This window comes from Cnephaeus nilssonii, assembly GCF_951640355.1.
Source record: "Cnephaeus nilssonii genome assembly, chromosome: 23".
Classification (NCBI taxonomy): Eukaryota; Metazoa; Chordata; class Mammalia; order Chiroptera; family Vespertilionidae; genus Cnephaeus; species Cnephaeus nilssonii.
Window position 1 is genome coordinate 10,165,858 of NC_137094.1, and position 21,499 is coordinate 10,187,356.

General features: G+C 43.0%; 1 protein-coding gene across 15 annotated transcripts in view; it reads right to left on the minus strand.

Annotated features, from left to right (window-relative positions):
• The window catches only part of ESRRG (estrogen related receptor gamma), a 429,120-nt gene that overhangs the window by 162,176 nt on the left and 245,445 nt on the right, over positions 1–21,499 (minus strand). Inside the window, exon 1 of one of the 15 annotated variants that reach the window (XM_079763438.1) lies at positions 16,945–16,966. The exons of 11 other annotated variants lie outside the window; for them this stretch is intronic. Coding sequence is in view for 1 of the 4 variants with exons in the window: in XM_079763441.1 (XP_079619567.1) it covers positions 5,009–5,064 (56 nt within the window). In the remaining 3 variants the exon portion in view is untranslated. Of the gene's footprint in view, positions 1–5,004; positions 5,526–5,549; positions 8,135–16,944; positions 16,967–21,499 lie in introns of those variants that run through there. 3 more of the 15 variants (XM_079763446.1, XM_079763441.1, XM_079763435.1) reach the window with 3 other exon arrangements.

Consider the following 21,499-nt stretch of genomic DNA (forward strand, 5'->3'; position numbering starts at 1 on the left):
TTTGCAATGGCACAGACCACATATATCCATGTACACGTGGTGATGAAAATAATAATCAATGGCAAAACATACAAAATGCAGTAAGAAGCATGTCGCCGGCTGAGCTGCTGGGTGTCATCCCTGCGCGATCCAATACACACAGAAGTCTGATTGGAGAGAGAGCGCCTAAATATTTCACTGTCAGAGAGTGGGGAGGGCTGCGATTCATTTCCATCTCCTGTGCTTTAGGACAATGACAATTTAATACAAGGCCAGTGGATGTAAAAGAGATAAAAACTGAACAACCTGGGCCGGCGTAATCAAAGATTTTCTCCAGAGAGCTGGCTCGGGCCGGAGCTCAGATGCACTTATACCAGATCAACACTGTATTGTTTCTCTCTCCCATGAAATTTGCTATGAAGCAAAAATCAGGGCAACGCTTATCTGCTACAGGGCTTGAAAGTTCCACTGAGGTACCTCGGATGCTCTCCTCTCATTTCTAAAAGCCTGACAGCTGATTCTGGAAACAAGTTTATTTCATATTAAATCCTTGGCTCCTTAAAACCACGGCTATGCATTGCCACTGGTGTGACACAGTAACAACCAAAGCCCAGATCCTCATTGATTTTATGCAATAATAATACAAGCAAAACCTTCCAGGCTGCACAGCACGGGAGGGGTCACGCGAAGGAATATTTTGTTTGAGTCACGAGGCCAAGACAAATGAGGAGGGATTTTTCACCAGTGACACGGACTTGAGGTTGGGCATCCTGCCTACCTTTCAAAGGAACGGGTCTTCTTTGTCTGGGGTCTGGCACGAGTGAGTTCTTGGGAAAGTATCGTTAAACAGACTCCGGGAGAAGTTACCTGCCCTGTGTGATGAATAGCACCATGAACCTAAAATTAATTGCAAAAGTATGACCCGGCTAATGAGATGGCCCTTATCTTTTTTCAGCCCAGGAAGCAACGGGATTCTTCTGCTGGCTCAATATTTGACAAAAAAAAAAAAAAAAAAAAAAAAAGAAAGAAAGAAAAAGAAAAAAGCCTAAAGTATGATTAACTAAGTAAAAATCTGATAAAAAGAGCTCAGAGATACAAAATGATCATCAATTCTAAGATCTAGGAAATTTGGAATGAAAACTGATTTCCTGCCTTATTTTCTTTTTAAACCTTAATTTCTTGTTTGCTTGTTTTTGTGGTGTTGTGTTTTTGTTTTTTGTTTATTTATTTATTTTTTACATTGAGACAAACAAAACATATATATGTATATATTTTCTCCGGCCTCTATTAGCATTTTTTAAAGCTGAATTGCAATACCATTCTTTATAAGATGGTCAATTTATTCCAGGTCAGATTAAATCAAAGAAGTCTATCAAAGGCCATCCATTTAGAAAAAAATTTTTTTTAAAAAAACAGAACAATGACACCTTATTGGGGAGAAAATACTAGAAAAATGATCATCCATGCAAGAGAATTAATGGCTATCCACCAGGGCTTTGCTAATAACATGGGTTAATTACCGCTGCAACATGCTAGGCTCAGTAAATAAAACAGCAGTGCCATAAACACATTAAGATGAGAAACCATCCCTCTAAGAACCGACCAGCACCGTCACCCTTGCCTCTGCCCTGGCAGAGGGAAGCTGTTTGCCAGCCCTCGCTACAAAAGGAAGGTTTCTAAACTTACCACCAAATGTGCAGGGTGACACGTCAATACAGTGACACAAAGGGCTGGTGAAACACAGGGTCCCATCACCGACTCACCACTGCCATTCAACCCTTATTGCATGAACTCAGAATCACTTTTTTTTTTTTTTTGCTTACTCCAAGGAGAAATCATATATTACATAATACCCACTGTCTGGCGCTCTTGACTATATATAGCTCGGGATAGATATACAAATAGCAGTGGCTATTTAATTTTTAGGAAAAAAATAGAATGAATCTGTTCGCTTCAGTGACGTGAGGGACACGGTTACTAGACTACAGCTCAAGAACACTCCCCCATAAGTGTAGCTGGTTGTCACTTGGCAGCAATTTACAAAGAAATCATCTGAAAACCCCACCCACACCACCCACCGTTAAGGCTGCAGGTATTTTGAACAGATTTATAGAGAAGAAACAGGAAGAAAAGTAACATGGGCTGCAAGTCTGGAGTTTAAGTGTTCTTTCTTAGAAAAATAAACTTCAAGTGTCTGTTCATAGTTATCAAATAATATTACATCTAAATTTGCTTAGGCAACCTCCTGCCTTTAAAAAAAATTGCATCCCTCTGATTTAGGCTTGTTGTTACTGTTTATATACCTTTTCCTTCCTGCCTATACTTATCCCATATATGCTGACATTATAGTATTACTTTGGGATAGTTGTATTTCAATTTACTTTAGCTTTGACTAAGCAGAGATGGGGCAGAGAGGGGGAAAAAAAGCAAAACCCTGAAACAGACAGAGTGGACCATACAAAATAGAACTTGCAAAGCTCCTAACAGCAATCTCAAAACCCCAATTTGTCTCATTGTCGACGTCTGGATTTCAATTGATCAGGCTGAAATGTGCCGGACTGTTCCCTCCTCCCCTTGCCTGTTTTGGAGTGTTTCAATTGCCTTTCCCTTTCCCAACAGCTGTGACAACTGTTAAAACAGTCAGTAAAATTAAGTCCGCTCCATAATCCTGTAGTCAATGTTACATTTTAATCAGAGGTTGAAAGGGACTCGTGTGATGAGCACACTCATTTAGAACGATTAGACTGACACATATGTCAAAGTGAACAGCGATATTATTTTCATCTATTTACCCTATCAGTTATTCCTGCTCTGAAATGTGAAACAAGCTTTCAAGTATTATGTTCCTTAATGTGCTGGCACACTTCCTAAAATAATAAAAAAAAAAACATGGTTATAGTTTAACATCTTAGGCTCTCTCCTTATGGTCAATGGATTGTACGAACCTTTTTCCACAGTCTCCCAAGCAGAAATGGTCCAATATTTCCCTCTGATACGGCATTCCTGGTTTCATTTCTATGTATATACACACACGTGATGGGGTTTAACCCAGCACAATTACTATGAATATTAATAGCATGTATAAATTCTGTGGTTTATTAATTGAGACAGAGGGGCAGATGCGTTGCTCAGCGTCCGGTCTTTCTGTCTGTCCGGTGAACCACGTAACCATCAAAACTGCATCCAGACAATAAATCGGGATTTTTTTAAAGATGACTTTTCACGGAGCCAAAAAGAAAGCTAGTTTGAATCTTGCGCCAAAGCCAAAGGGACAGGTGCCCTGATTTCATTTACATGCATCTGCTTTAAGAGGCTTATCTTGACTAATGATTCAGATGAGCCCCAAGAAGTTCAATTCAAGGAAACCACTTTTAAAAAGAAGCCTCTAGGGGATTTTTTAAAGTTTATTTATTTAAGAGAGAAAGTTCAGACTCTGGGTGAGCTCCGATAAGGTGTCCTCCTGGACATGAAGACAGATCAAACTCCCCAAATCTCCAGCCTCAGGTCCACTAACCTTCAAACTCCACTGGAGGGGGGGGAGGGGTCCTACCTTTGTTTATTTTTCATTGGCATTTTCACACAATTTAAGGTTGTTTCTGCCTTTGAGGGTTTCAAACTGATGTATCCACAGCCTTCCTATCTTTCGGTTCCTACTAAGTCCATCTCTTGGCTAATGTCCCCTGCCCCGGCCCCCTGAGTGTGTATGTGAGTGTGTGGGTGTGTGAGAGTGTGCATACACACACACACACACACACACACACACACACACACTCACTCACAGACAGGCGGCCAGGGAGACTGCAAGTCACTTTCATTTCTTAGTTAATTACCGAGCAGTGCAAGATGCAGGCTCTAAGGACAGCTAGTGGACATGCACTATAGTGCACTAGCTCATCTTCTGGACTTTTACATTTTCTTCACAACCCACAGAGAAAATGCTGGCCAAAAGCACGCTGTTCAGAATTATACCAGTTGGTATTAGGGTAACGTGAAAGCCAAGCAACAGACAGGCGAGCCAGTCACAGCTCCCGTGACATACTAATGCTTTTATCTTAACAGGGGATTGAAATTAAGTTTATGATCTGCTCATTTGCACAAGAATGCTTAATTTACTTCTCCTACCCCCCATGCGCTTCTCCCCCATTTTCAGCCACCCAAATACACAGAGCCATGTGCATAAAGATATTCCCAAATACGAATTAAACCGCGTGTAAGAACTAAAGTACTTCTCTGCGTTTCCTGGACAAGATGCATGAAACAAATCCACAATCTCAACCCTGTCTATTCAAAGGGAAATTTTTAAAAGTCACGACTGTTTCTTCTGTTTTTTTTTTCCCTCCCCTTAAATATTTATAATGTGTGAAAATCTCATGTTACTTAAATGGACTGATTTGTCAGTTTAAGTGCTGACTTGAACGCTAACCATGCAAATAACATTATTCTAGCCCCAGATTGCAAAGGGCTAGTTTCGAAATTGTTCTCCGAAGGAGCATTAGGAAATGTGCAATTTCGCCCCTAACTCTGCCGGGGCACGAAATGACAAGGAGCCCCAAATATCTGTCAGGCTGCAAATACATAAGCAGCACTCAGTGGTATACATCACTGTGAATGTTGTATTTTAAAACATCTTTCCTGGGAAAAATGGGTCCCAGTCAAAGATGCATTTTAACAGTTCACTAAGCATGCGTGCCAAGTGCCTATTCTTAGCACCTGAATAAGAAGTGACTGTCACACAGCTGTTTCGCTGACAGTCCCTGGGCTTCGCCTCAAAGGTAACATTGTAGTCAGAGAACAATTCTCCACTTAGGAGAATTAGGAGATCACCCAGCACACAAAAGGCACAAGATAGACAGAACACAAACAGGCACTCCACTCCTGCCCACAAAACACCCAGGGCGCTGCTACCTGAACCGGGGTGCAAAGATCCATTCTGTCCACCCGCCCGCCCCCCCTCCACCCTCACACACACGCACCCCCACCCCACCCCACCCCACGCCGAGTTTGCAAAGGAATAGAGAAAGGTACCTACTCTTCCTCGTAGTGCAGGGGAAAAGATTCAGGGAGGCAAAGTTCTACCGAATCCATGTGCGGCCGGCAACCATTATGTGCGCACCCCCCAGCAATAAATCAAAGTTTCCCTGGCAGAGCGCGGTGCAATTAACACGCAGGTTCTCCCGGTGACAAGCCCTATAGGCGCAGCCAGTTGGGACCAAAGCTCTCGCACTCTCCTCCTAATCAAGGACTTAAAGCCCCGATTGGAGCTTATTAATATGAAGTAGGGCTTTGCATATGCAGTCCCCCCCCTGCCCAGCCTCGCAGCCGATTGGGGGGCCTCTGCCCAATCAGGACGGAGGTGAAGGGAGGCTGCGGAGCGCGCAGCCAGGCAGGTGGGAAGGGTGCAGACTAGCCGCGCGGGGGTGCACACAGCGCCGGGACCGCAGCTACACACGCTCCCCGTACACACTGCTTTTCCTTCCTTGCTTGCTTGCTTGCTTTTTCTCCCACCCCCTGCGAAGCTGCCAAACAAACCCAACTAACTTCACTCGCGGGAGGAGGCACTGGTTTCTAACCTCAGGTCTTGTTTTGCCTCGCAGAGAAGAGCTCCGGCTCGCCACGCAGACTCTCAGTTAATCTGGGGAAGGATTCTGCGGAAGGTAGAGAATGAAGTTTGTCCTGCCCTTTCCTTGTCTGTTTTATCCATCCACGGGGCCCCCTGGCTGCTTGTGTAGTGCTGTAGTCTCTCGTGCTTTCGTCACCGTGGTTTTGGTGGTTTTTTCCCCCCTGATCATTGATAGATTTATGTGCCTATACTGGGCGTTTTAAAGAGTCTAAGGCATTCTTCTCAATTGTTGGGGCATGTGAGTGGTGATCTCATCTTTGAGGAGGAATTCAGTTTTTCCCAACTACAGAAGAGGAAGTAGTGCCTCCGGACGAATGACATGACGGTGGATATTATCTGCGTAAACATTTCTTTACCTGCTCCTGTCTGCCTGCCTAGAGAAATAAATAGGATGGACGCATCGCTTTTCCAAACTGCAGGACACATTGCCCTCTCCCGTTGGGGGGTTGGGAGGGGAGGGGGGCAAACGGGCTGTATGGTAAATAGTGTATTAAATGTATCTCAGTTTAATTTGGACATTTGGACAAAGTAAAGACAGCATGTTTGGGACAGACAGCCTGCATTCGAAATGTTCTAGGTTATATACTTATTTCAATGCAAGCTTCCAAACCGGGGGACATACACAAATATAGATGATTTTACCCCACACATCAGCGTTCCAATAAAATGCAGGTTACCTATTTGTTCCTGTACATAACACATCCTGGATGCTTTTCAAAATCAGCTCAGAAACATTTTGTAGTCATCACACAGTCTGGTCAGGATAAGGACTCCTTCCAAACAGATAATAATGTACAAAACTAAGAATTCTCCATCAAAAGTTCTGGGATGTGTTTTTTAAAAGGATATAGGAAGAGAAGATGTTTTGGCTCTAATAGCGTGTTTCCTTATAATAAAGGTTTTTCTTAAGTCCTATTTAAAAAAACAGATTTTTTTTTATATAAGCAAATGCACTTGGAATAGATAGCAGCTATTTATAGCGAAGAAATAACTGCTACCTTATCGAGAATGGAAGAGCCACAATTTTGATATAATTCATCTCTACTGCTTACCAACCTTTTGTATCGTAAGTCTACATGATATAAATAATATAACATCTTTGAAATCAAAATAACTTAATTCAGATACTCAGTGTGTATTAAATTCACTAAATCAGAACTTGACTCTTTTTCCCAACCCTCTCAAATTTTCTAGGTCTATAGAAAACGAAACACTGAAATAAAACAACCCCATTTAAATTCAGAATATAAAAGTGACAGACATGATTTGTCCTCCTCCACCACCCCCCCCCCCCACACACACACACACAGAAGAAAGCAATTTTCCTACCCTGTATTTAGCCATATCTAAGATTTGGGCCTGATTCCTTTTATTTGTGGTCAAAATGCATACAAGTTTCTAGATGGGAACTCCCATGGCAAAAACTGTGCCTGAGAAATCTGTATAAAAGCAGGTAGTAAAAGCTTAATTACCAGTAGCATTATGCTGTCTATATTGTTAAATGTGAACTCTGCAATTAAGATGTAAATTTGGTTGTGAGCAGTGAATTAAAAGAGCTTTGAGATGTGCAAGAAAACCCAAGCATTCTGCAGACACCCGGAAAAAAGAAAAAGAAAAAGAATCGTCTCTTCAGTCTAAAATGAGACATGTAATCATTTCATAATTAAAAAAATAAAAAGACATTTGTAAAGGAAACATGTTTGGTTTTTTTTTTCTAAAATACAATATAAGGACGATAGGAGCTAATAGTGCATTAGAAATACAGTGTTAAAAATATCTCGGATTCAAAGATGACTCTCTTGATTTCTGGATAAACTACGATCCTCAGGGTCATGCGTAGATCCAATGGTACATATTTTTAAAAGAGATGCAAAGAAAGTTTCCTTCTTATTTTGACCAGAGACCTTTAAAGAAACAATAATAAAAATAATTTCATGCACTCAGCGCATTCAGAGTTTGCACCTGTGCCGAATCCTGTCCTGTGGTCCGTGGCTCTGCATTGCCTGCTGTGACAGGCTTTTTAAGGACAAGACTTGTAGTCAATTATTTACCGATGGGCCTGAAGCCACCATGGTGCATAGGAGTTATCTTTTCTTTTCCCAGAGTTTTCTTATTCCCTTCGGATCCTTATGCGACCCGCTGATGGCATGAGTATATGTTTTTAAACATTTAGACTCAGATCCATGGGGACACCCTTTTTTCCGTGCTCACAGAGATCAGTGTACCAGCATCCACGGTGGAGTCCCCACTGAGCTCTCACTGAACATATGTCATCCGAGCGAGGTGCCGTGCACACCGAGACGGCTGCTTTCTCAATGGCCAGAGGTACACAGGTTTGGAGAGCCGCCTGCTTTGCCCTCGGGATCACTGTGTCACCTCTGCCAGTCAAGGACCTGAGATTCCGCCTACTGTCTGGACTCCAGCTTAATCCACTTACATTTTAAAATAATATCCACGGCACTCAACTTGCCAGCCCGCTTCCAGGATATTTTATAAACACACAGCTTAGTCATCTCCAGAATCTCCCCTCCTCACAGAGTTTTCTCCCCTTGAAGGAGGAAAGAGTGGATCATCACAGGAAATAAACACACCACCAGCAATATTGGGTGTAAACCTTTAAGAATCTCAACTCAAAGGATTTGGGGGGGGGGGGACCAACACCAAATACATAAACAGCTGAGAATAAACACATATGGCTACTCAGTCTATACACTTCACAATCTTACCACCAGGAGTCTACCCAAAGCCGGATAAAAGAGACCAAACAAAAGGAGCCCTTAGGATTGTCTCACAAAGAATATTAATAAATTAGTTCGGATCAGTCTAGTGTGCATCACACCCAGGTCCAAGCATAGTTTCAACCTCTTCCTAAAACAATGCAGTCACAAACACCCAAAAGACTTCATTCTCAGACCCGTGCTAACCCACAGACACCACACAGCAAACACACTTCATTTCCCTTTGAAAAAACAACAACACAAAAACAGAACGGCAACAAACAGAACTGAAGGGGAAGCAGAAAGTAGGTTCCCATTGTCTATACCAGAACTTTTACTGTATTTTAATCAGAAACATTTCCTGAAACATCCTAACAGTGTTCTTACCCTGCTAACAGGGGACGAGAAAATGCTTGGCCTTGCCAGTTATTGCAGAAGAATGGCTATTTTAGGTTCCCACCTCCCTTTTCTGAAAATTAACAGAACGCATCTGTTTTAACATGTTTATAGTTGCCACATTCTTTTGGGAGCCAATTTTGATTCTGTATTGCACGTTTACCATCGGTTAAATGTTTAAAACTCCACAGAGGCTCTACAGATTGAGATTTGCAAATCGCCTTGCAGTCTGGCCACCTCTGTGGGCCTGTCCTCAAGATCAGACACCTTAGGAAAGCCGTTTCACTTTCGGCACCACCTCCCCTGCTGTCTGGGATGCATCGTGTGTAATGCAATCTACCACACTACAGAAAGCAAACCAGGACTATTCCAAATGGCCATCTTCAACTCCGAAAGAAAACCCACGGTCCCCGGACAAAGGGCCGTGAAGGGCTGCCCGGAGAACTAAACCTCCCACTCCCTCCTGACCCCACGTGGGCTGAGTGGCCTTGAGCAGGTCACCTCCCGGATCTGTCCCTCGTTCCTCGTGGGCACCTGGGATTTCTTTGATGCTGGAAACAGGCTTAGGAGCACACCTTTCCCACTGAGAACAGAAAGACTTCTTTCCAAGTCAGTCTGACTACTTTCCTATCACCACCAAACCCCTATCAATTCATCATAGCTCATTTTCGGTTGCCTTTCATTTCGAGGGCACAGGCTTTGATATTGAAATTATTGTGTCGATTGGCAAGAAGCAATCACTTTTTCTGCAAGCGATCGCCTCCACGGAAGCACTAATAAAATCTTTTCCTTCTCACAAACCTCTTGTCCTGTAAATCCATCCCATTCCCAAATTACTGAGTCTGTGTAACAAACAAACAAACAAACAAAAAAAAAACACACCACTTATTCTCTGGAGGGTTATTACCTCACCTCCATAACAAAACAAACTCTTTTCTTAGCATGTTTGTGAAAGGGGGAAAGGAAAAAAGAAACAAAATCAAAGGCAGACAGAGAAACTAAGAGAGGTTTCTGTTTAATTAACTCAGGATAATTTCACTTTCTTTTCGTCAAGCTAATAACATGACACGGTGAAATGCCAGTAAAAATGAAATTATAAACTGCAGTAGCTCCAAGGGGCAAACCTGACTTCAGTGCTATTGTCTTTCCAACAGACTCACCGTGGCAAAACCCCAAATGCAGGTGCGAGTACCCCACAAGCTTTCTACCATCTGCATGGCATGTGTTTACAGAGCAATCGTTAACATTTTGCGATTACACATTAATACACGAGTTGCAGTCATACTCTTTCTTGAATGTTAAGCACCACGAGCTAAATTGCAGAAAACATTCAAGGTCAATGTCCCGTTTTAGACCTTTTCAGGCAGCTGTAATATTATGATAATCAAGCTTAAAATATTCCTATAGAAAGAGTAAATTAGCCTTTTCACTTGAAAGATGATTATGATAAACAATAAACCCACGAGAGGACAAAATCCCTATTTTTAAAAGCCATAAATTGTTGACTCAATCATGTGTGTGATCGTCTTGCCCAAAAATAAAGGGCGGCTGAACTCTGAGAGGAAGGGGGGAGGGGAGGGGAGACAGAGAAGGAGGGGGCAGGGAACACCAATGACAGATTTCAGAATAAGCAACACTTGCTCTGATACCAGAAAAATGATCAAATTATCCACATTAACCACCCATTTAACATATAACAACACATATGTGTGTGTGTGTGTGTATATCACATGAAACATCAAAAAAGCACTAAGTATTTTTACTCCTGATGTATATAAATTTTCAACACTATTTGAAAAGTTCTCTCTTCCTTTAACCCTTTTGCCCAAATTTTCAAAGGACCAGTAAAAAAAAAAAAAAAAAGTGAAATATTTAGCATCTGGTGTCCACATAAACAGGCTTAAAGAGGTTATTACATGTCATATATATATATATATATATATATATATATATATATATATATATATATATATTCAGAGAGAAAGGGAGAAGGAAAGAGAGACAGAAACATCAATGATGAGAATCATTGATTGGCTGCCTCTTGCACACCCCCACTGGAGATTGGGCCTGCAACCCAGGCATGTACCCTAACTTGGAATTGAACTGTGACCTCCTGGTTCATAGGTCTCCTGGTTCATAGGTCAAAGCTCAACCACTGATCCACACCAGCTGGGCAACGTGTGTTTTTGTGTTTGTTTGTTTTTAATGTTAGAACTTTCTGACACACTTCTAAGGTTCTACTTTTGTAAATGCATACATTTGATAAACACCTGCTTCCCCGAACTGGGAATTACTTAGAGGTGGGTGTGTTAGTCGTGCCCAGCAGAAGTGAGGAGACCAGAAGGCCCGACAGTAAGAGGGTGGTGACATGCCTTGGGCTCAGAGGAGGCTTTGGATGAGAGTCACTTCCCGCATCTATGCCTCAGTTTCCTCCTCTATTTAATGGGAATAACAACCATAACAATCTTGTAAAACTGTTATGGGGATTCACTGAGTTAAGCCAATTTAGCACAGTATCTGGTCCTAGTTGGGAGAACCACGTGACCCTGTGGGCCACGGGCATTCTGACTTATGCCAGTTGTCCTAACCCTAAGAATGTACAGTATTTCCTCCTTATACTCTCAAAGTATCTGAGTCTGGATAAAAAATGCCAAGGTCATCCCACACCTAATGAGCTTTCTTTAAATATTAACCAAATTATTAATAAATCTTTTTATTTTTTAAATATATTTTTTATTGATTTTAGAGAGGAAGAGAGAGGGAGAGAGAGATAGAAACATCTAGCCTGCAACCCGGGCATGTGCCCTGACCGGGAATCAAACCGTGACCTCCTGATACATAGGTCCATGTTCAACCACTGAGCCATGCTGTCCAGCTGGGCAAAGATAAGATGACTTTAAAAAAGAGAAGAGAGGACCAGGCCTGCTAGGTACTCTAGCACTTAACTTCCACTGATTCTCTTATTTATTTATTCCACTGAATACTGAATACTTTTAGAAAAAAAGGTGGATTTCTCCTCTTACAGGAGAAGAAGAAGGGAATTAATCAATCAGCAGAAAAAGACCAAGGTCTTGCATTGAGGCCACTCTCTACCCCTGCTCACTGCCTGTAATGCTTTAACCAAGTCCTGCATGTTCAAGTCAGTGGTTTCATTCCAAGAGCCAGACTCTGATGAGAACACATCACATCAGGGAGAGACCCGGAAATTTTCTGGAGAAAAAATCACACTTTGGGAGCAAAAAAAAAAAAAAAAAAGAGTGAGACAGAGAATTCCTTTCCTGCTGCCCTGGGAGATTAAAATAACAGAAACGGTGACGGTGACGGTGATGGTGACAGGGAAGGAAGAGGAGCCTGGGGACACTCCCAGGCACTGACTCCCGGAGGCTTCTTATCTCACCTGGAGTCTGTCACTAAGTGCTCAGCTATTTGTATCCCCCGCTTCCTCCAATCCAACCTGGTGCTGCAGAAAAGCAAATAACATCACCCAAGACCCTGTGTGTCTCTAGAGCTCTGTGATCACCTTGAATGAGAAAACTGAGTCAATGAAAGAATATTTTCATTAGTGAGAAAGGAAGCAGGTTAATTCATCTTTCAATAAAGGAGACCTCTAGCCTGGCTGGTATGGCTCAGTGGTTGAGCATGGAATTACGAACCAGGAGGTCACAGTTTGATTCCCCATCAGGGCACATGTCCGGGTTTTGGGCTCGGTCACCAATGGGGGTGTACAGGAGGCAGCCGATCAATGATCCTCTCTCATGGATGTTTCAATCTCTCTCTTCCTCTCCTTTCCTGTCTGAAATCAATAAAAATGCATTTAAAAAAAAATAAATGAGGACTCTAAACAAAGGGTAAAATTTAACAAAAGAGTAACATTTTGCAAACTTTAGATTTTTAAAATCAGCTATTTAGAAAATTTTAAAATTATAATTAATAATTAGAATGTCTAATATTTTTGCAACATTTCAATTTTTACAAAGTAGTTTCACACGTGTATCTTTTGTTCCTCTCAACAACACTGTGGGGCAAGTGGAAACTATATTAATATTATCCCCAATGTATAGATGACAAAACTGATGTCCAAAGAGTTTATTGGATGGGCCAAAGACATTAGGCTGTTATGTGCAAAGTCAGGACCTAAATGTCTTGTTTTTTAAATTTACATCATTTGCACTCCCAATCTCAAGCTGTTCCCCATAAATCTTCTTGTATCCTCTTTCAAAGACACCCAAGGAGCACAGAAAAGCACTCCCTGGTATGCATTTTTGCACACCCGAAATTGGTCTGTTTTAGGAAAGTGGAATAAAACCGCATCTGCTCATTAACACGCCCATTTCTTCCTTTAATCTAAAGAAATGTTCACCTTTAAGATGTCTGCTCCAGTCAGACCCTGTGTAAGTTTCCTGGGAAAAACACATACACGTGAGAACTTGAAATACACAACAGAAACAGGAGGTCTTAAGTGTCCCTTCTCTGTGACTGATTTCTCCGTAGGAAAGGCTTGGTGTAGTGCCCATAGATTAGTTTCTTTTCCCTCAGTTTCACAGCAAAGCCACCATCGTCCAATCCTCAGGTATCAAAGCCAAGGGACAAAGAGCCCTGAGGAGGCCCCAAACCATTCTTCATCGGGACAGAGGCAAGGATCATTTTTAAAAATTTAAATTAAATTTTAAAATCACTCTGTTGGCCTGGAATTTTTCCAAGACTTCTTCATTAATAAAAAAAGAAAAAGAACTATGATCGACTCAGCTAATGTAACAGCTTTATAACCCCCGTGTTCCCTTCAGAATTATTCAATTCCATCCTTCTAATCTTTCCAGAAGGCTGTGGGAGGGGACTGCACTGCTCAGTGCCAGGTGCTCTCGGGCCTGGGTGTGTTATGACAAAGAAGATCTTGGAAGGAAACACGGCCACAATTTGTTTTCTCTATTAGCGGAGATGATTAAATGAGACAATATGAGCTTTAATGGGCTCCTTCTGTGGTTAGACTTTCCCAGTTTGGCCCCACCAATGGCCTCGTTTCCATCGATTGAGCAGTTAGTCCTATTCAATTATTCAATCCCTGTCAATGGGTTGAGAGTGTAAAGGTAAACATTTTGTTTATTTTTACCAGACTTAATTCATGGGCTTTTATGGCGGGGTGGGAGGAGTTACATTTTATATACATACCATGTAGTGTTGCAAAGAAAGGGTTCCTTATCTTGAATTCTGGCTATAATGTTTAGCAACACAAACCATAGAACCCCCTTCCAGTATTCATTTCTTTTAAAAAATACATTTCTATTGATTTCAGAGAGGAAAGGAGAGGGAGAGGGAGACAGAAACATCAATGATGAGAGAGAAACATTGCCTGGTTGCTTCCTGCACGCCCCCCACTGGGGATCAAGCCTGCAACCCGGGCATGTGCCCTGACCGGGAATCCAACCATGACCTCCTGGTTCAAAGCTCAACCACTGAGCCATGTCACCTGGGCAACCTTTTCCAGTATTTCTAGGTGACTGAAATGTCTCCTCCATGAGCCTCCTCCAGGGGACCCCAGGGGAGATCAAGGGCTCTCTCCTGTGTCCCATAATGCTTTGCACTAACTGGTCTACCTGCTTTGTACAAGGAACCTTGGACTCTGTCTCTTCACTCTCCCTTTAGTAAGCACCTTGATGGCCTTTAATCATCAGATTGTGCCCAGTACTGTAATCTGGACATTTCAGGCTCTTGATAAATATGGGCCAAGAAATTGATGATTTGGACACCCCCCCCCCGCCGCCAAAAAAAAAAAAATTGTTACATCCGCGCTGCCTGCTTATTTTGCAAATGAGTTTCAATATTTTTCTGAAGAAACCCTGTCAGTATCTCCATGAAGCTATTACATCACTTTTTCAAAATTAACAACTCTTACTAAAACTGTCTTCTGACTTGAGAGGTGTTGTCATAGTCGGATCCCTTCCATCCAGTGGATAAGAAGAAAACGGTGACTACACTTTTCAGTCTTCCTTTGGTTGCAGTGATGGCAAAACTCTGCCCTCTCCCCACCCCTCTGCCTGGGAGAGCCTCTAAAACAATGTTTACTAGTTTCAAGTACATAAAATCATATTTGCAAATGAATCTCACCAGAAATTTCCAACTGCAGTCAAAGTTGAGGAAAAGGGTAAAATTAAGCTTTGGGGGTGGGAAACGGAAAAGCATCTGGGGGCCTCAGCTTTGCCCTGTGATGTACGGCTGAGAAGCCACATTGTCACGGATCCATCAGTGTGTGACATTTACCTAAAGGATGTGCAGTGCTGCCAAGCACCCAGGTGAGTGGTGACCCACGAGGTGTTGACCACAGAGGTGCTAGGTGTCATTGAACATGAGCTCTAGCCCTGGCCGGTGTGGCTCGGTTGGTTGAGCATCATCCCATGTACTGAGAGGTTGCCAGTTTGATTCCTGATCAGGGCACATGCACATGCCCTGATTTTGTGGGCTCAGTCCCTGGTAGGGGGTGTGTAGGAGGCAGCTGATCAATGTTTCTCTCTCTCATCAATGTGTCTTTCTCTCCTTCTCTCTTCCTCACTCTCTAAAAAGAAAAAAATCAATAGAAACGTATTTTTAAAAACTAAAAGTGTGATCTAACCCTGTGCTTCGGAATAAGAACAGATGTGGAATATTTTGACAAAATATTAATGCGGTACCATAAACAACAGAATTGAGTTGCTTTCTCTTTTCTTCCTTATATTCCTAGGCATTGTTTGAATGGTGTTATAATGAATGAGGTTAATTTTTCTAATAGATAATAATAATCAAATAGTATCAGGGGTGGTGGGGGGAGTAGAAGGATTGAGGAGGGGGAGGGCAAAGTACTAATGGAGATACCAGATACCAGACCTGAGAGGTAAAAAAAAAATGACTGGCTAATACAGTGGTTGGCAAACTCATTAGTCAACAGAGCCAAATATCAACAGTACAACGATTGAAATTTCTTTTGAGAGCCGAAAACCGACTTCTGCGCATGGGCCACGAAGTTTCAATTGCACTGTACGTGCGTGCCCACACGTGGTATTTTGTGGAAGAGCCACACTCAAGGGGCCAAAGAGCCGCATGTGGCTCGTGAGCCACAGTTTGCCGACCACTGGGCTAATACATTAAACATTCTAGAACTTTCTAACTCTTGACAGATTCCTGAACACACACACACACACACACACACACACACACACACACTTCACTGTTTTCTGCCTTTCCCTGTTTCTCCCACTTAGCAAAATCCTACTTATCCTTAATATTTAGTCCACACCAGGGGTCAGAAGAGGCGCCCTATAGGACGAAGCCAGCGTTCCTCCATCCTCACCATCAACCAAATGCTATTGACGTTTCCCTGCCATTTGTTTGGCTCCCCCATGACTATAAGCTTCTTGAGAATAAAACTGCATCCCGCTCGTCTCTCTAACTAATCCCAGCTCTTAGGACAAGTGCACAAAAGATGATCTCTAAAGACTCATTAATCGGAACTAAAAAGCCGCCTAGCTGTGGGAAACAGACAGGGATTCCCGCAAAGGCAGGAATAAGATGTCATACAACCGGAGCTTTATTTGGTTCAATTACACTTAGCAAAGAGGATCCCTGTACCTGTGTCCTGGGTGATCTTTCGGACTTTCTCCCTGAGCTTCAGTGACACAGCGGCCAGGGCTCTGGCCCAGTGGATTTCACTGGCCCGTTCTTTGAAATGCTAATGTGTGCTTCTCTAAGGACACAGGAGAGTCTCTACCAGGGTTCCCCAAAGAGAAGCATGGTGTTACCTGGAAATTGCTCAGTGTACATTCTCCGTCCCACCTGGAGAAACCCTGAGGGTGCTCCGGACACCTGTGTTAGCAAATCATCCAGGTCATTCTAATGCACGCTCAGGTTTGAGACACTGTCCAAACAGAAGGGGGGGGAAGAGGGGGGGAGAGGAGGAGGAGGAGGAGGAGGAGGAGGAGGAGGAGGAGGAGGAGGAGGAGGAGGAGGAGGAGGAGGGGGAGGGGGAGGAGGGGGAAGAGGGGGAGGAGGAGGAGGAGGGGGAGGAGGGGGAGGAGGAGGAGGAGGCGGAGGAGGAGGAGGAGGAGGAGGAGGAGGAGGGAAGAAAAAGCAGGCTCAGTGTTCAACCTCTTACCAAAGTGAGTTTCCCTAATATGCCTCTTCGACATGGGTCAGGGAACCCCAAAATCTGATGAGCAGCTATTTCAGACCAAAGCACGGGGAGATTGAAAGATTTAAAATCCTCACCTCACGCCCCTGGGAGAATGAGGTTTAAGATGCACATGACAAGCCTGTCCCTTTCCTGGTGTCTGTCCAGCCAGATGCTTCAGACTTCCCCATTTTTCCCTGGAGATGGCCTTGGAGATGCGGCCAAGGCCACGTCCCGAGTCTGGAGTCTGACTCCTGACCTGGGGAATGTGAGCCCCTCCCCTGCTAAGGGCAAGCCTGTGAGTCACTGACTCGCTGTTACTCTGCGTTTAATAGGCCTGACCTGTGCAGTATTTTCTAATCTGGCTCCAGTCCTATCTTTAAATTCTCTGTTTTGAATGAATACCGATTTTTGTGACCTGGAGGCTGCTCCATAATGAAATGCAAACAATGAAAAGGCTAAATCAGTTTACCAAAAAATCTATTTGTCCAGCCGCGTGGAGATGTTCCCAATTTAGTCGGGTGCAGCCCAGGCGGCCCTTGATAAGGGAGTTAAGCACGGAGCTGCTCACCGAACGAAAATAAAGGCCTGGGCACCGCCGATATATTGTCCTTTCAAGAGCCTTTGTTGTAACTTGTAGCTAATTAAATGCCCTTACACAAGAGATGTACACAGGCAGCAAAACTGGAGGGTTGTTTTTTGTTTTTTTTCCAAGGGAGCTTGGACAAGGGAAGAGAGAGAGAGAGAGAGAGAGAGACACAAGCTTCCCACATACAGGTCTTTACATTACATTTACATTTCTATACAGCTTCATCAGCCCTGACCAAGAAAAGGCACGCGGGGAGGTCTTTTTTGTTCCATTTTGGACTAGAGAGATTTCTAAACCCTGCAAAGGAACGTGCTTACCATTAAAAAATATATAAGAAGAAGAGGAAAAAAAAAAAAAGAAAAGAAATAGACATCCCGCCCGTGCTTGTAGAAAAATAATGTGCACACCTTGCTAAATAACCAACAGAGTAACTGTTGTTAAAAATTACCAAGTCCTTAAAGGGCTCACGTTTGTATTTGCGCTGCCCCGCTCACCCCTGGAGTCCACTTGCAGGGAGAGGGGTTCTGTATTAAAGCTGACATCTATTGGAGTGGCTTTGAATTCACCATGTCACATTTATCAATATGGGATTTCATACAGATTGACATTCTTTAGGGTTCCCCCCCCCCCCCCCCCCCGCTTCTGAACTTAACTGTTGCATGGAGCAGAATTTAAAGTGTTAATTTTCAGTGGATGCTTTTTTTAATCGTCTACGAAACTGATTCTTAGTCCCTAACCTGTGTCTTCTCTCTTCATTCACAAACCCGTCCCCATATGAGAAGGCCGCCCAACCTAACGGAGTGGCTCTGGATATAAAAACCGAACATGGTCCAAACAGAAGCGCTATTATTAGAGAGTTCAAAGCTCTTTGGGGTTCATGCAATTGATATTATACTTATTTTTTTATACCTGTTCACAATCCTATGTCACTTCACATGTGGACCCCTCCAGCTAAAATACCATCTCAACCCCCCTGTACCACCCCCCCACCCCCGCAAATCTCTTGTTCACCTGGAAACTCAGAAAGATGGCCTCTTCCCTGTAGGCACCTTTATCATATCATCATTGTGTGTTCTCAAATCAGTTTGTACATAATTTTATTTCTCCCATTAAACTGTGAGCCCCTTGAAGGCAGAAATCCCATCCTATTCATCGCAAATGCTTGGAACATACTCAGAGCCTGACACAGAGTAGAGTTTGATAGTGGTTGATTGAATAAATGAAAGAAAGAATTGAAGAATAACAAGGCATTGCCTTCTGAGCTTTGACTTCTTACAGTTATGAGAAAGATTAATTTATAGTAATCAAAATAAACCACCACATTTTTGCATATAAGTGCCCTCCTCCCCCCCGCCCCCCGGAATGGATTATAAGTTTCTAAGACCTCTATCGGTTCTATTGAGTCATCTCTTTATGCTCAAAGTTCAGTTTCAAATGCCTGAATCTCCCAAGTGGCAGCTTAACTGGCCTCCCTCCCTCCATTTTTCTGCTTCTTTCTAATCCATGTCATACGCCATCCAAACACTTTACCCTGTATTTTTCAATTTTCCAGGACAAAAATGTCACCTAAAACTCAAGTCTGTTCACAATCTGATCTCAATCTTCTTTTCTAGCATATTTCCCACGATTCCACTCCAAGCAACCCAAGTATAATCATGTCCACTTAGCTTGGACATATTGAAATGCACTCCCATTGCCAGGATTTTTGTTCTAACTCTTCCCACCATCGGATACTGAAAGTCTACCCAATTGCAACGCTCTTCATAGATGCGGTACGTCTTTACAAAGAAGGTTAGAACCTTAAAACAGGACATGGCCAATTCTACTTGGGAGAAGGGAGAAAGGAGGGGGAGGAAGGGTTTGGAATAAGCCAAAGAGGCTTCAATGACAAGAAGAGAAGCATAGGATTATATTTTTCAATGGACTGTAAGTTCCTTGAGGAGAGCAACTTCCTAGCTTATTATAATAGTACCAATAGAGCATCGTATGAGAGAGTGCTTGCTTAATAAATATCTCTTTAATGAGCCTTTATACATTCTGGTACTTACTCGCTCCAAATATTTAATGTGGTATCTTGCATATAGTAGGTACTCAATAAATACCAGCTAAATAAATAATTTCTTAACCTTTTGATTCTTTGAAAAATGCAAAAAAGTAGGGTCAGAGTGAAAAAAAATTTTCAATTCCTAAGGGGGGGAAAAATATTAAGAAGAAAAATGAATGGTTATGAACACAAAATAGGCTCATTTTGTTTACACAGCAAAAATACACTGTAAATCAACACTAGTTAAAATGTTGTATTCACATCGCCCTCTGGTGTTGGACTCTCCCAGTCAACAAAACACAAACTTAACGTGGAGGGGGATTTTCACCTCCAGAAAAGAGGCCTTCCCCTTTCCTGATAAATCCAAAATGAGCAGAGCACTGAATGCCAAGTTCAGCCCGTTTCCACTTTGCTTCTGTGTGTTAAAGATCGAACGCTGAACTCCAACCAGGTTTGGAGCCGCCAGTCTATTTGCTTAATGGAGAGAATCTCTCCTTTTGTGACAGTCACAGCCATGCCCTGACAGTCATCAGAGAGCCATGGAGTGAGGCTGCTCGCTGAACTACAGGTCTTTGTACAAAAGGTGTGCATGAAAACGCAAGGAGAGATGAGTCTGCACCAGCAGCAGACAATGAAAGGCTATCGTTGGCCAAATTTGCTAGGTCTGAGAAAAGTTGGTGAGGAGAAAACAAAAGTTAGCATGCAGGTGCAGTCTATTCACTGGCTATTGGCGGTAGGAGTGTGCCAAGATGGCTGAAATAGAACAATAGACCATCCTCAGAGTGACCCTTGGTGTGAAGGAGAGAACACTGGAATAAATATCTCAGTAATAGCATCCTTTTTCTAGCGATGGTATATAATTCAGCAAATCTTCCATACTAAAAATACCAAGTCTCCAGGGTAATCTAATTCAGAGAGTGGGTTGGCGTTTTCTAAAAACTAAAAGCATATTTGAAGGAAGTTTGAGTCCCAGAAACATAAACTAGGAACAGATCTTGGCATGAGTCCTTGGAAGAGTTTGCCTAGCAAGCTATTAGCCACTACGTGCTCTCCCCAATGTCATCATCACCCCTGTCACCGTCACCACCATTACTGTCACCATCATGGGCATGGGCATTGTCACCGTGGTCAATGTCGCCCAGTACCGCGAGTTTACAATGTGCTAGACCTGGGCTCAACATTTTCCATAACAGAGCCTCACAATCAGCATCATAAGAGCTCCATTTTACAGATTAGAAGACTGAGGCTTCGTAACCGACAACAACCAGCAGAAACTGCTATATTCTAATCTCACTCATGGAACACACCCTGTGTTCGGCACTGTTTCTTTTTCTTTTAATATATTTTTATTGATTTCAGAGAGGAAGGGAGAAGGAGAGAGAGAAACATCAATGATGAGAGAGAATCACTGATCGGCTGCCTCCTGCACACCCCCTACTGGGAATGGAGCCCACAACCAGGGCATGTGCCCTTGACCGAAATCAAACCCGGGACCCTTCGGTCCACAGGTCAACGCTCTATCCACTGAGCCAAACTGGCTAGGGCATCGGCACCATTTCTTGCCATTACGGACCACACCTTCCTTTACTGTAGTTGCTCTCAATATGGTGCTGCCTAGATGTGGTTCTGCTCATGCATGGGCTGCATCCCTCTTTGTATCGAAGGCTCTGATGGGAAGGCTGGAAAGGGTTAAGTGCTGTAAGAGAACAAAGCTAAAGAGATCCATCTGGGTGGGCCAGGGACCACGCAGGAGTGAGGAATGCATTGTCCACCAGAGTCTCTTTTACTTTGTGTGGGGACAAATGGCTGCAAAGAATGCCAACCTTCAGGGCATCGAGTCCGAGTATTTATTTCTACTGTATTTGGCAAGCATTTATCACACGGCTGTTAGCACTGCAGTAGGCGCTACACAAAATATTTACACGCAAGAGCAACACAAGCCCATATCCTTTCCTTAGACAGGAACAGCCACTGACTGTACCCTGTTCATAGAGTAACTCACTGGATGCTTTCATCAAAT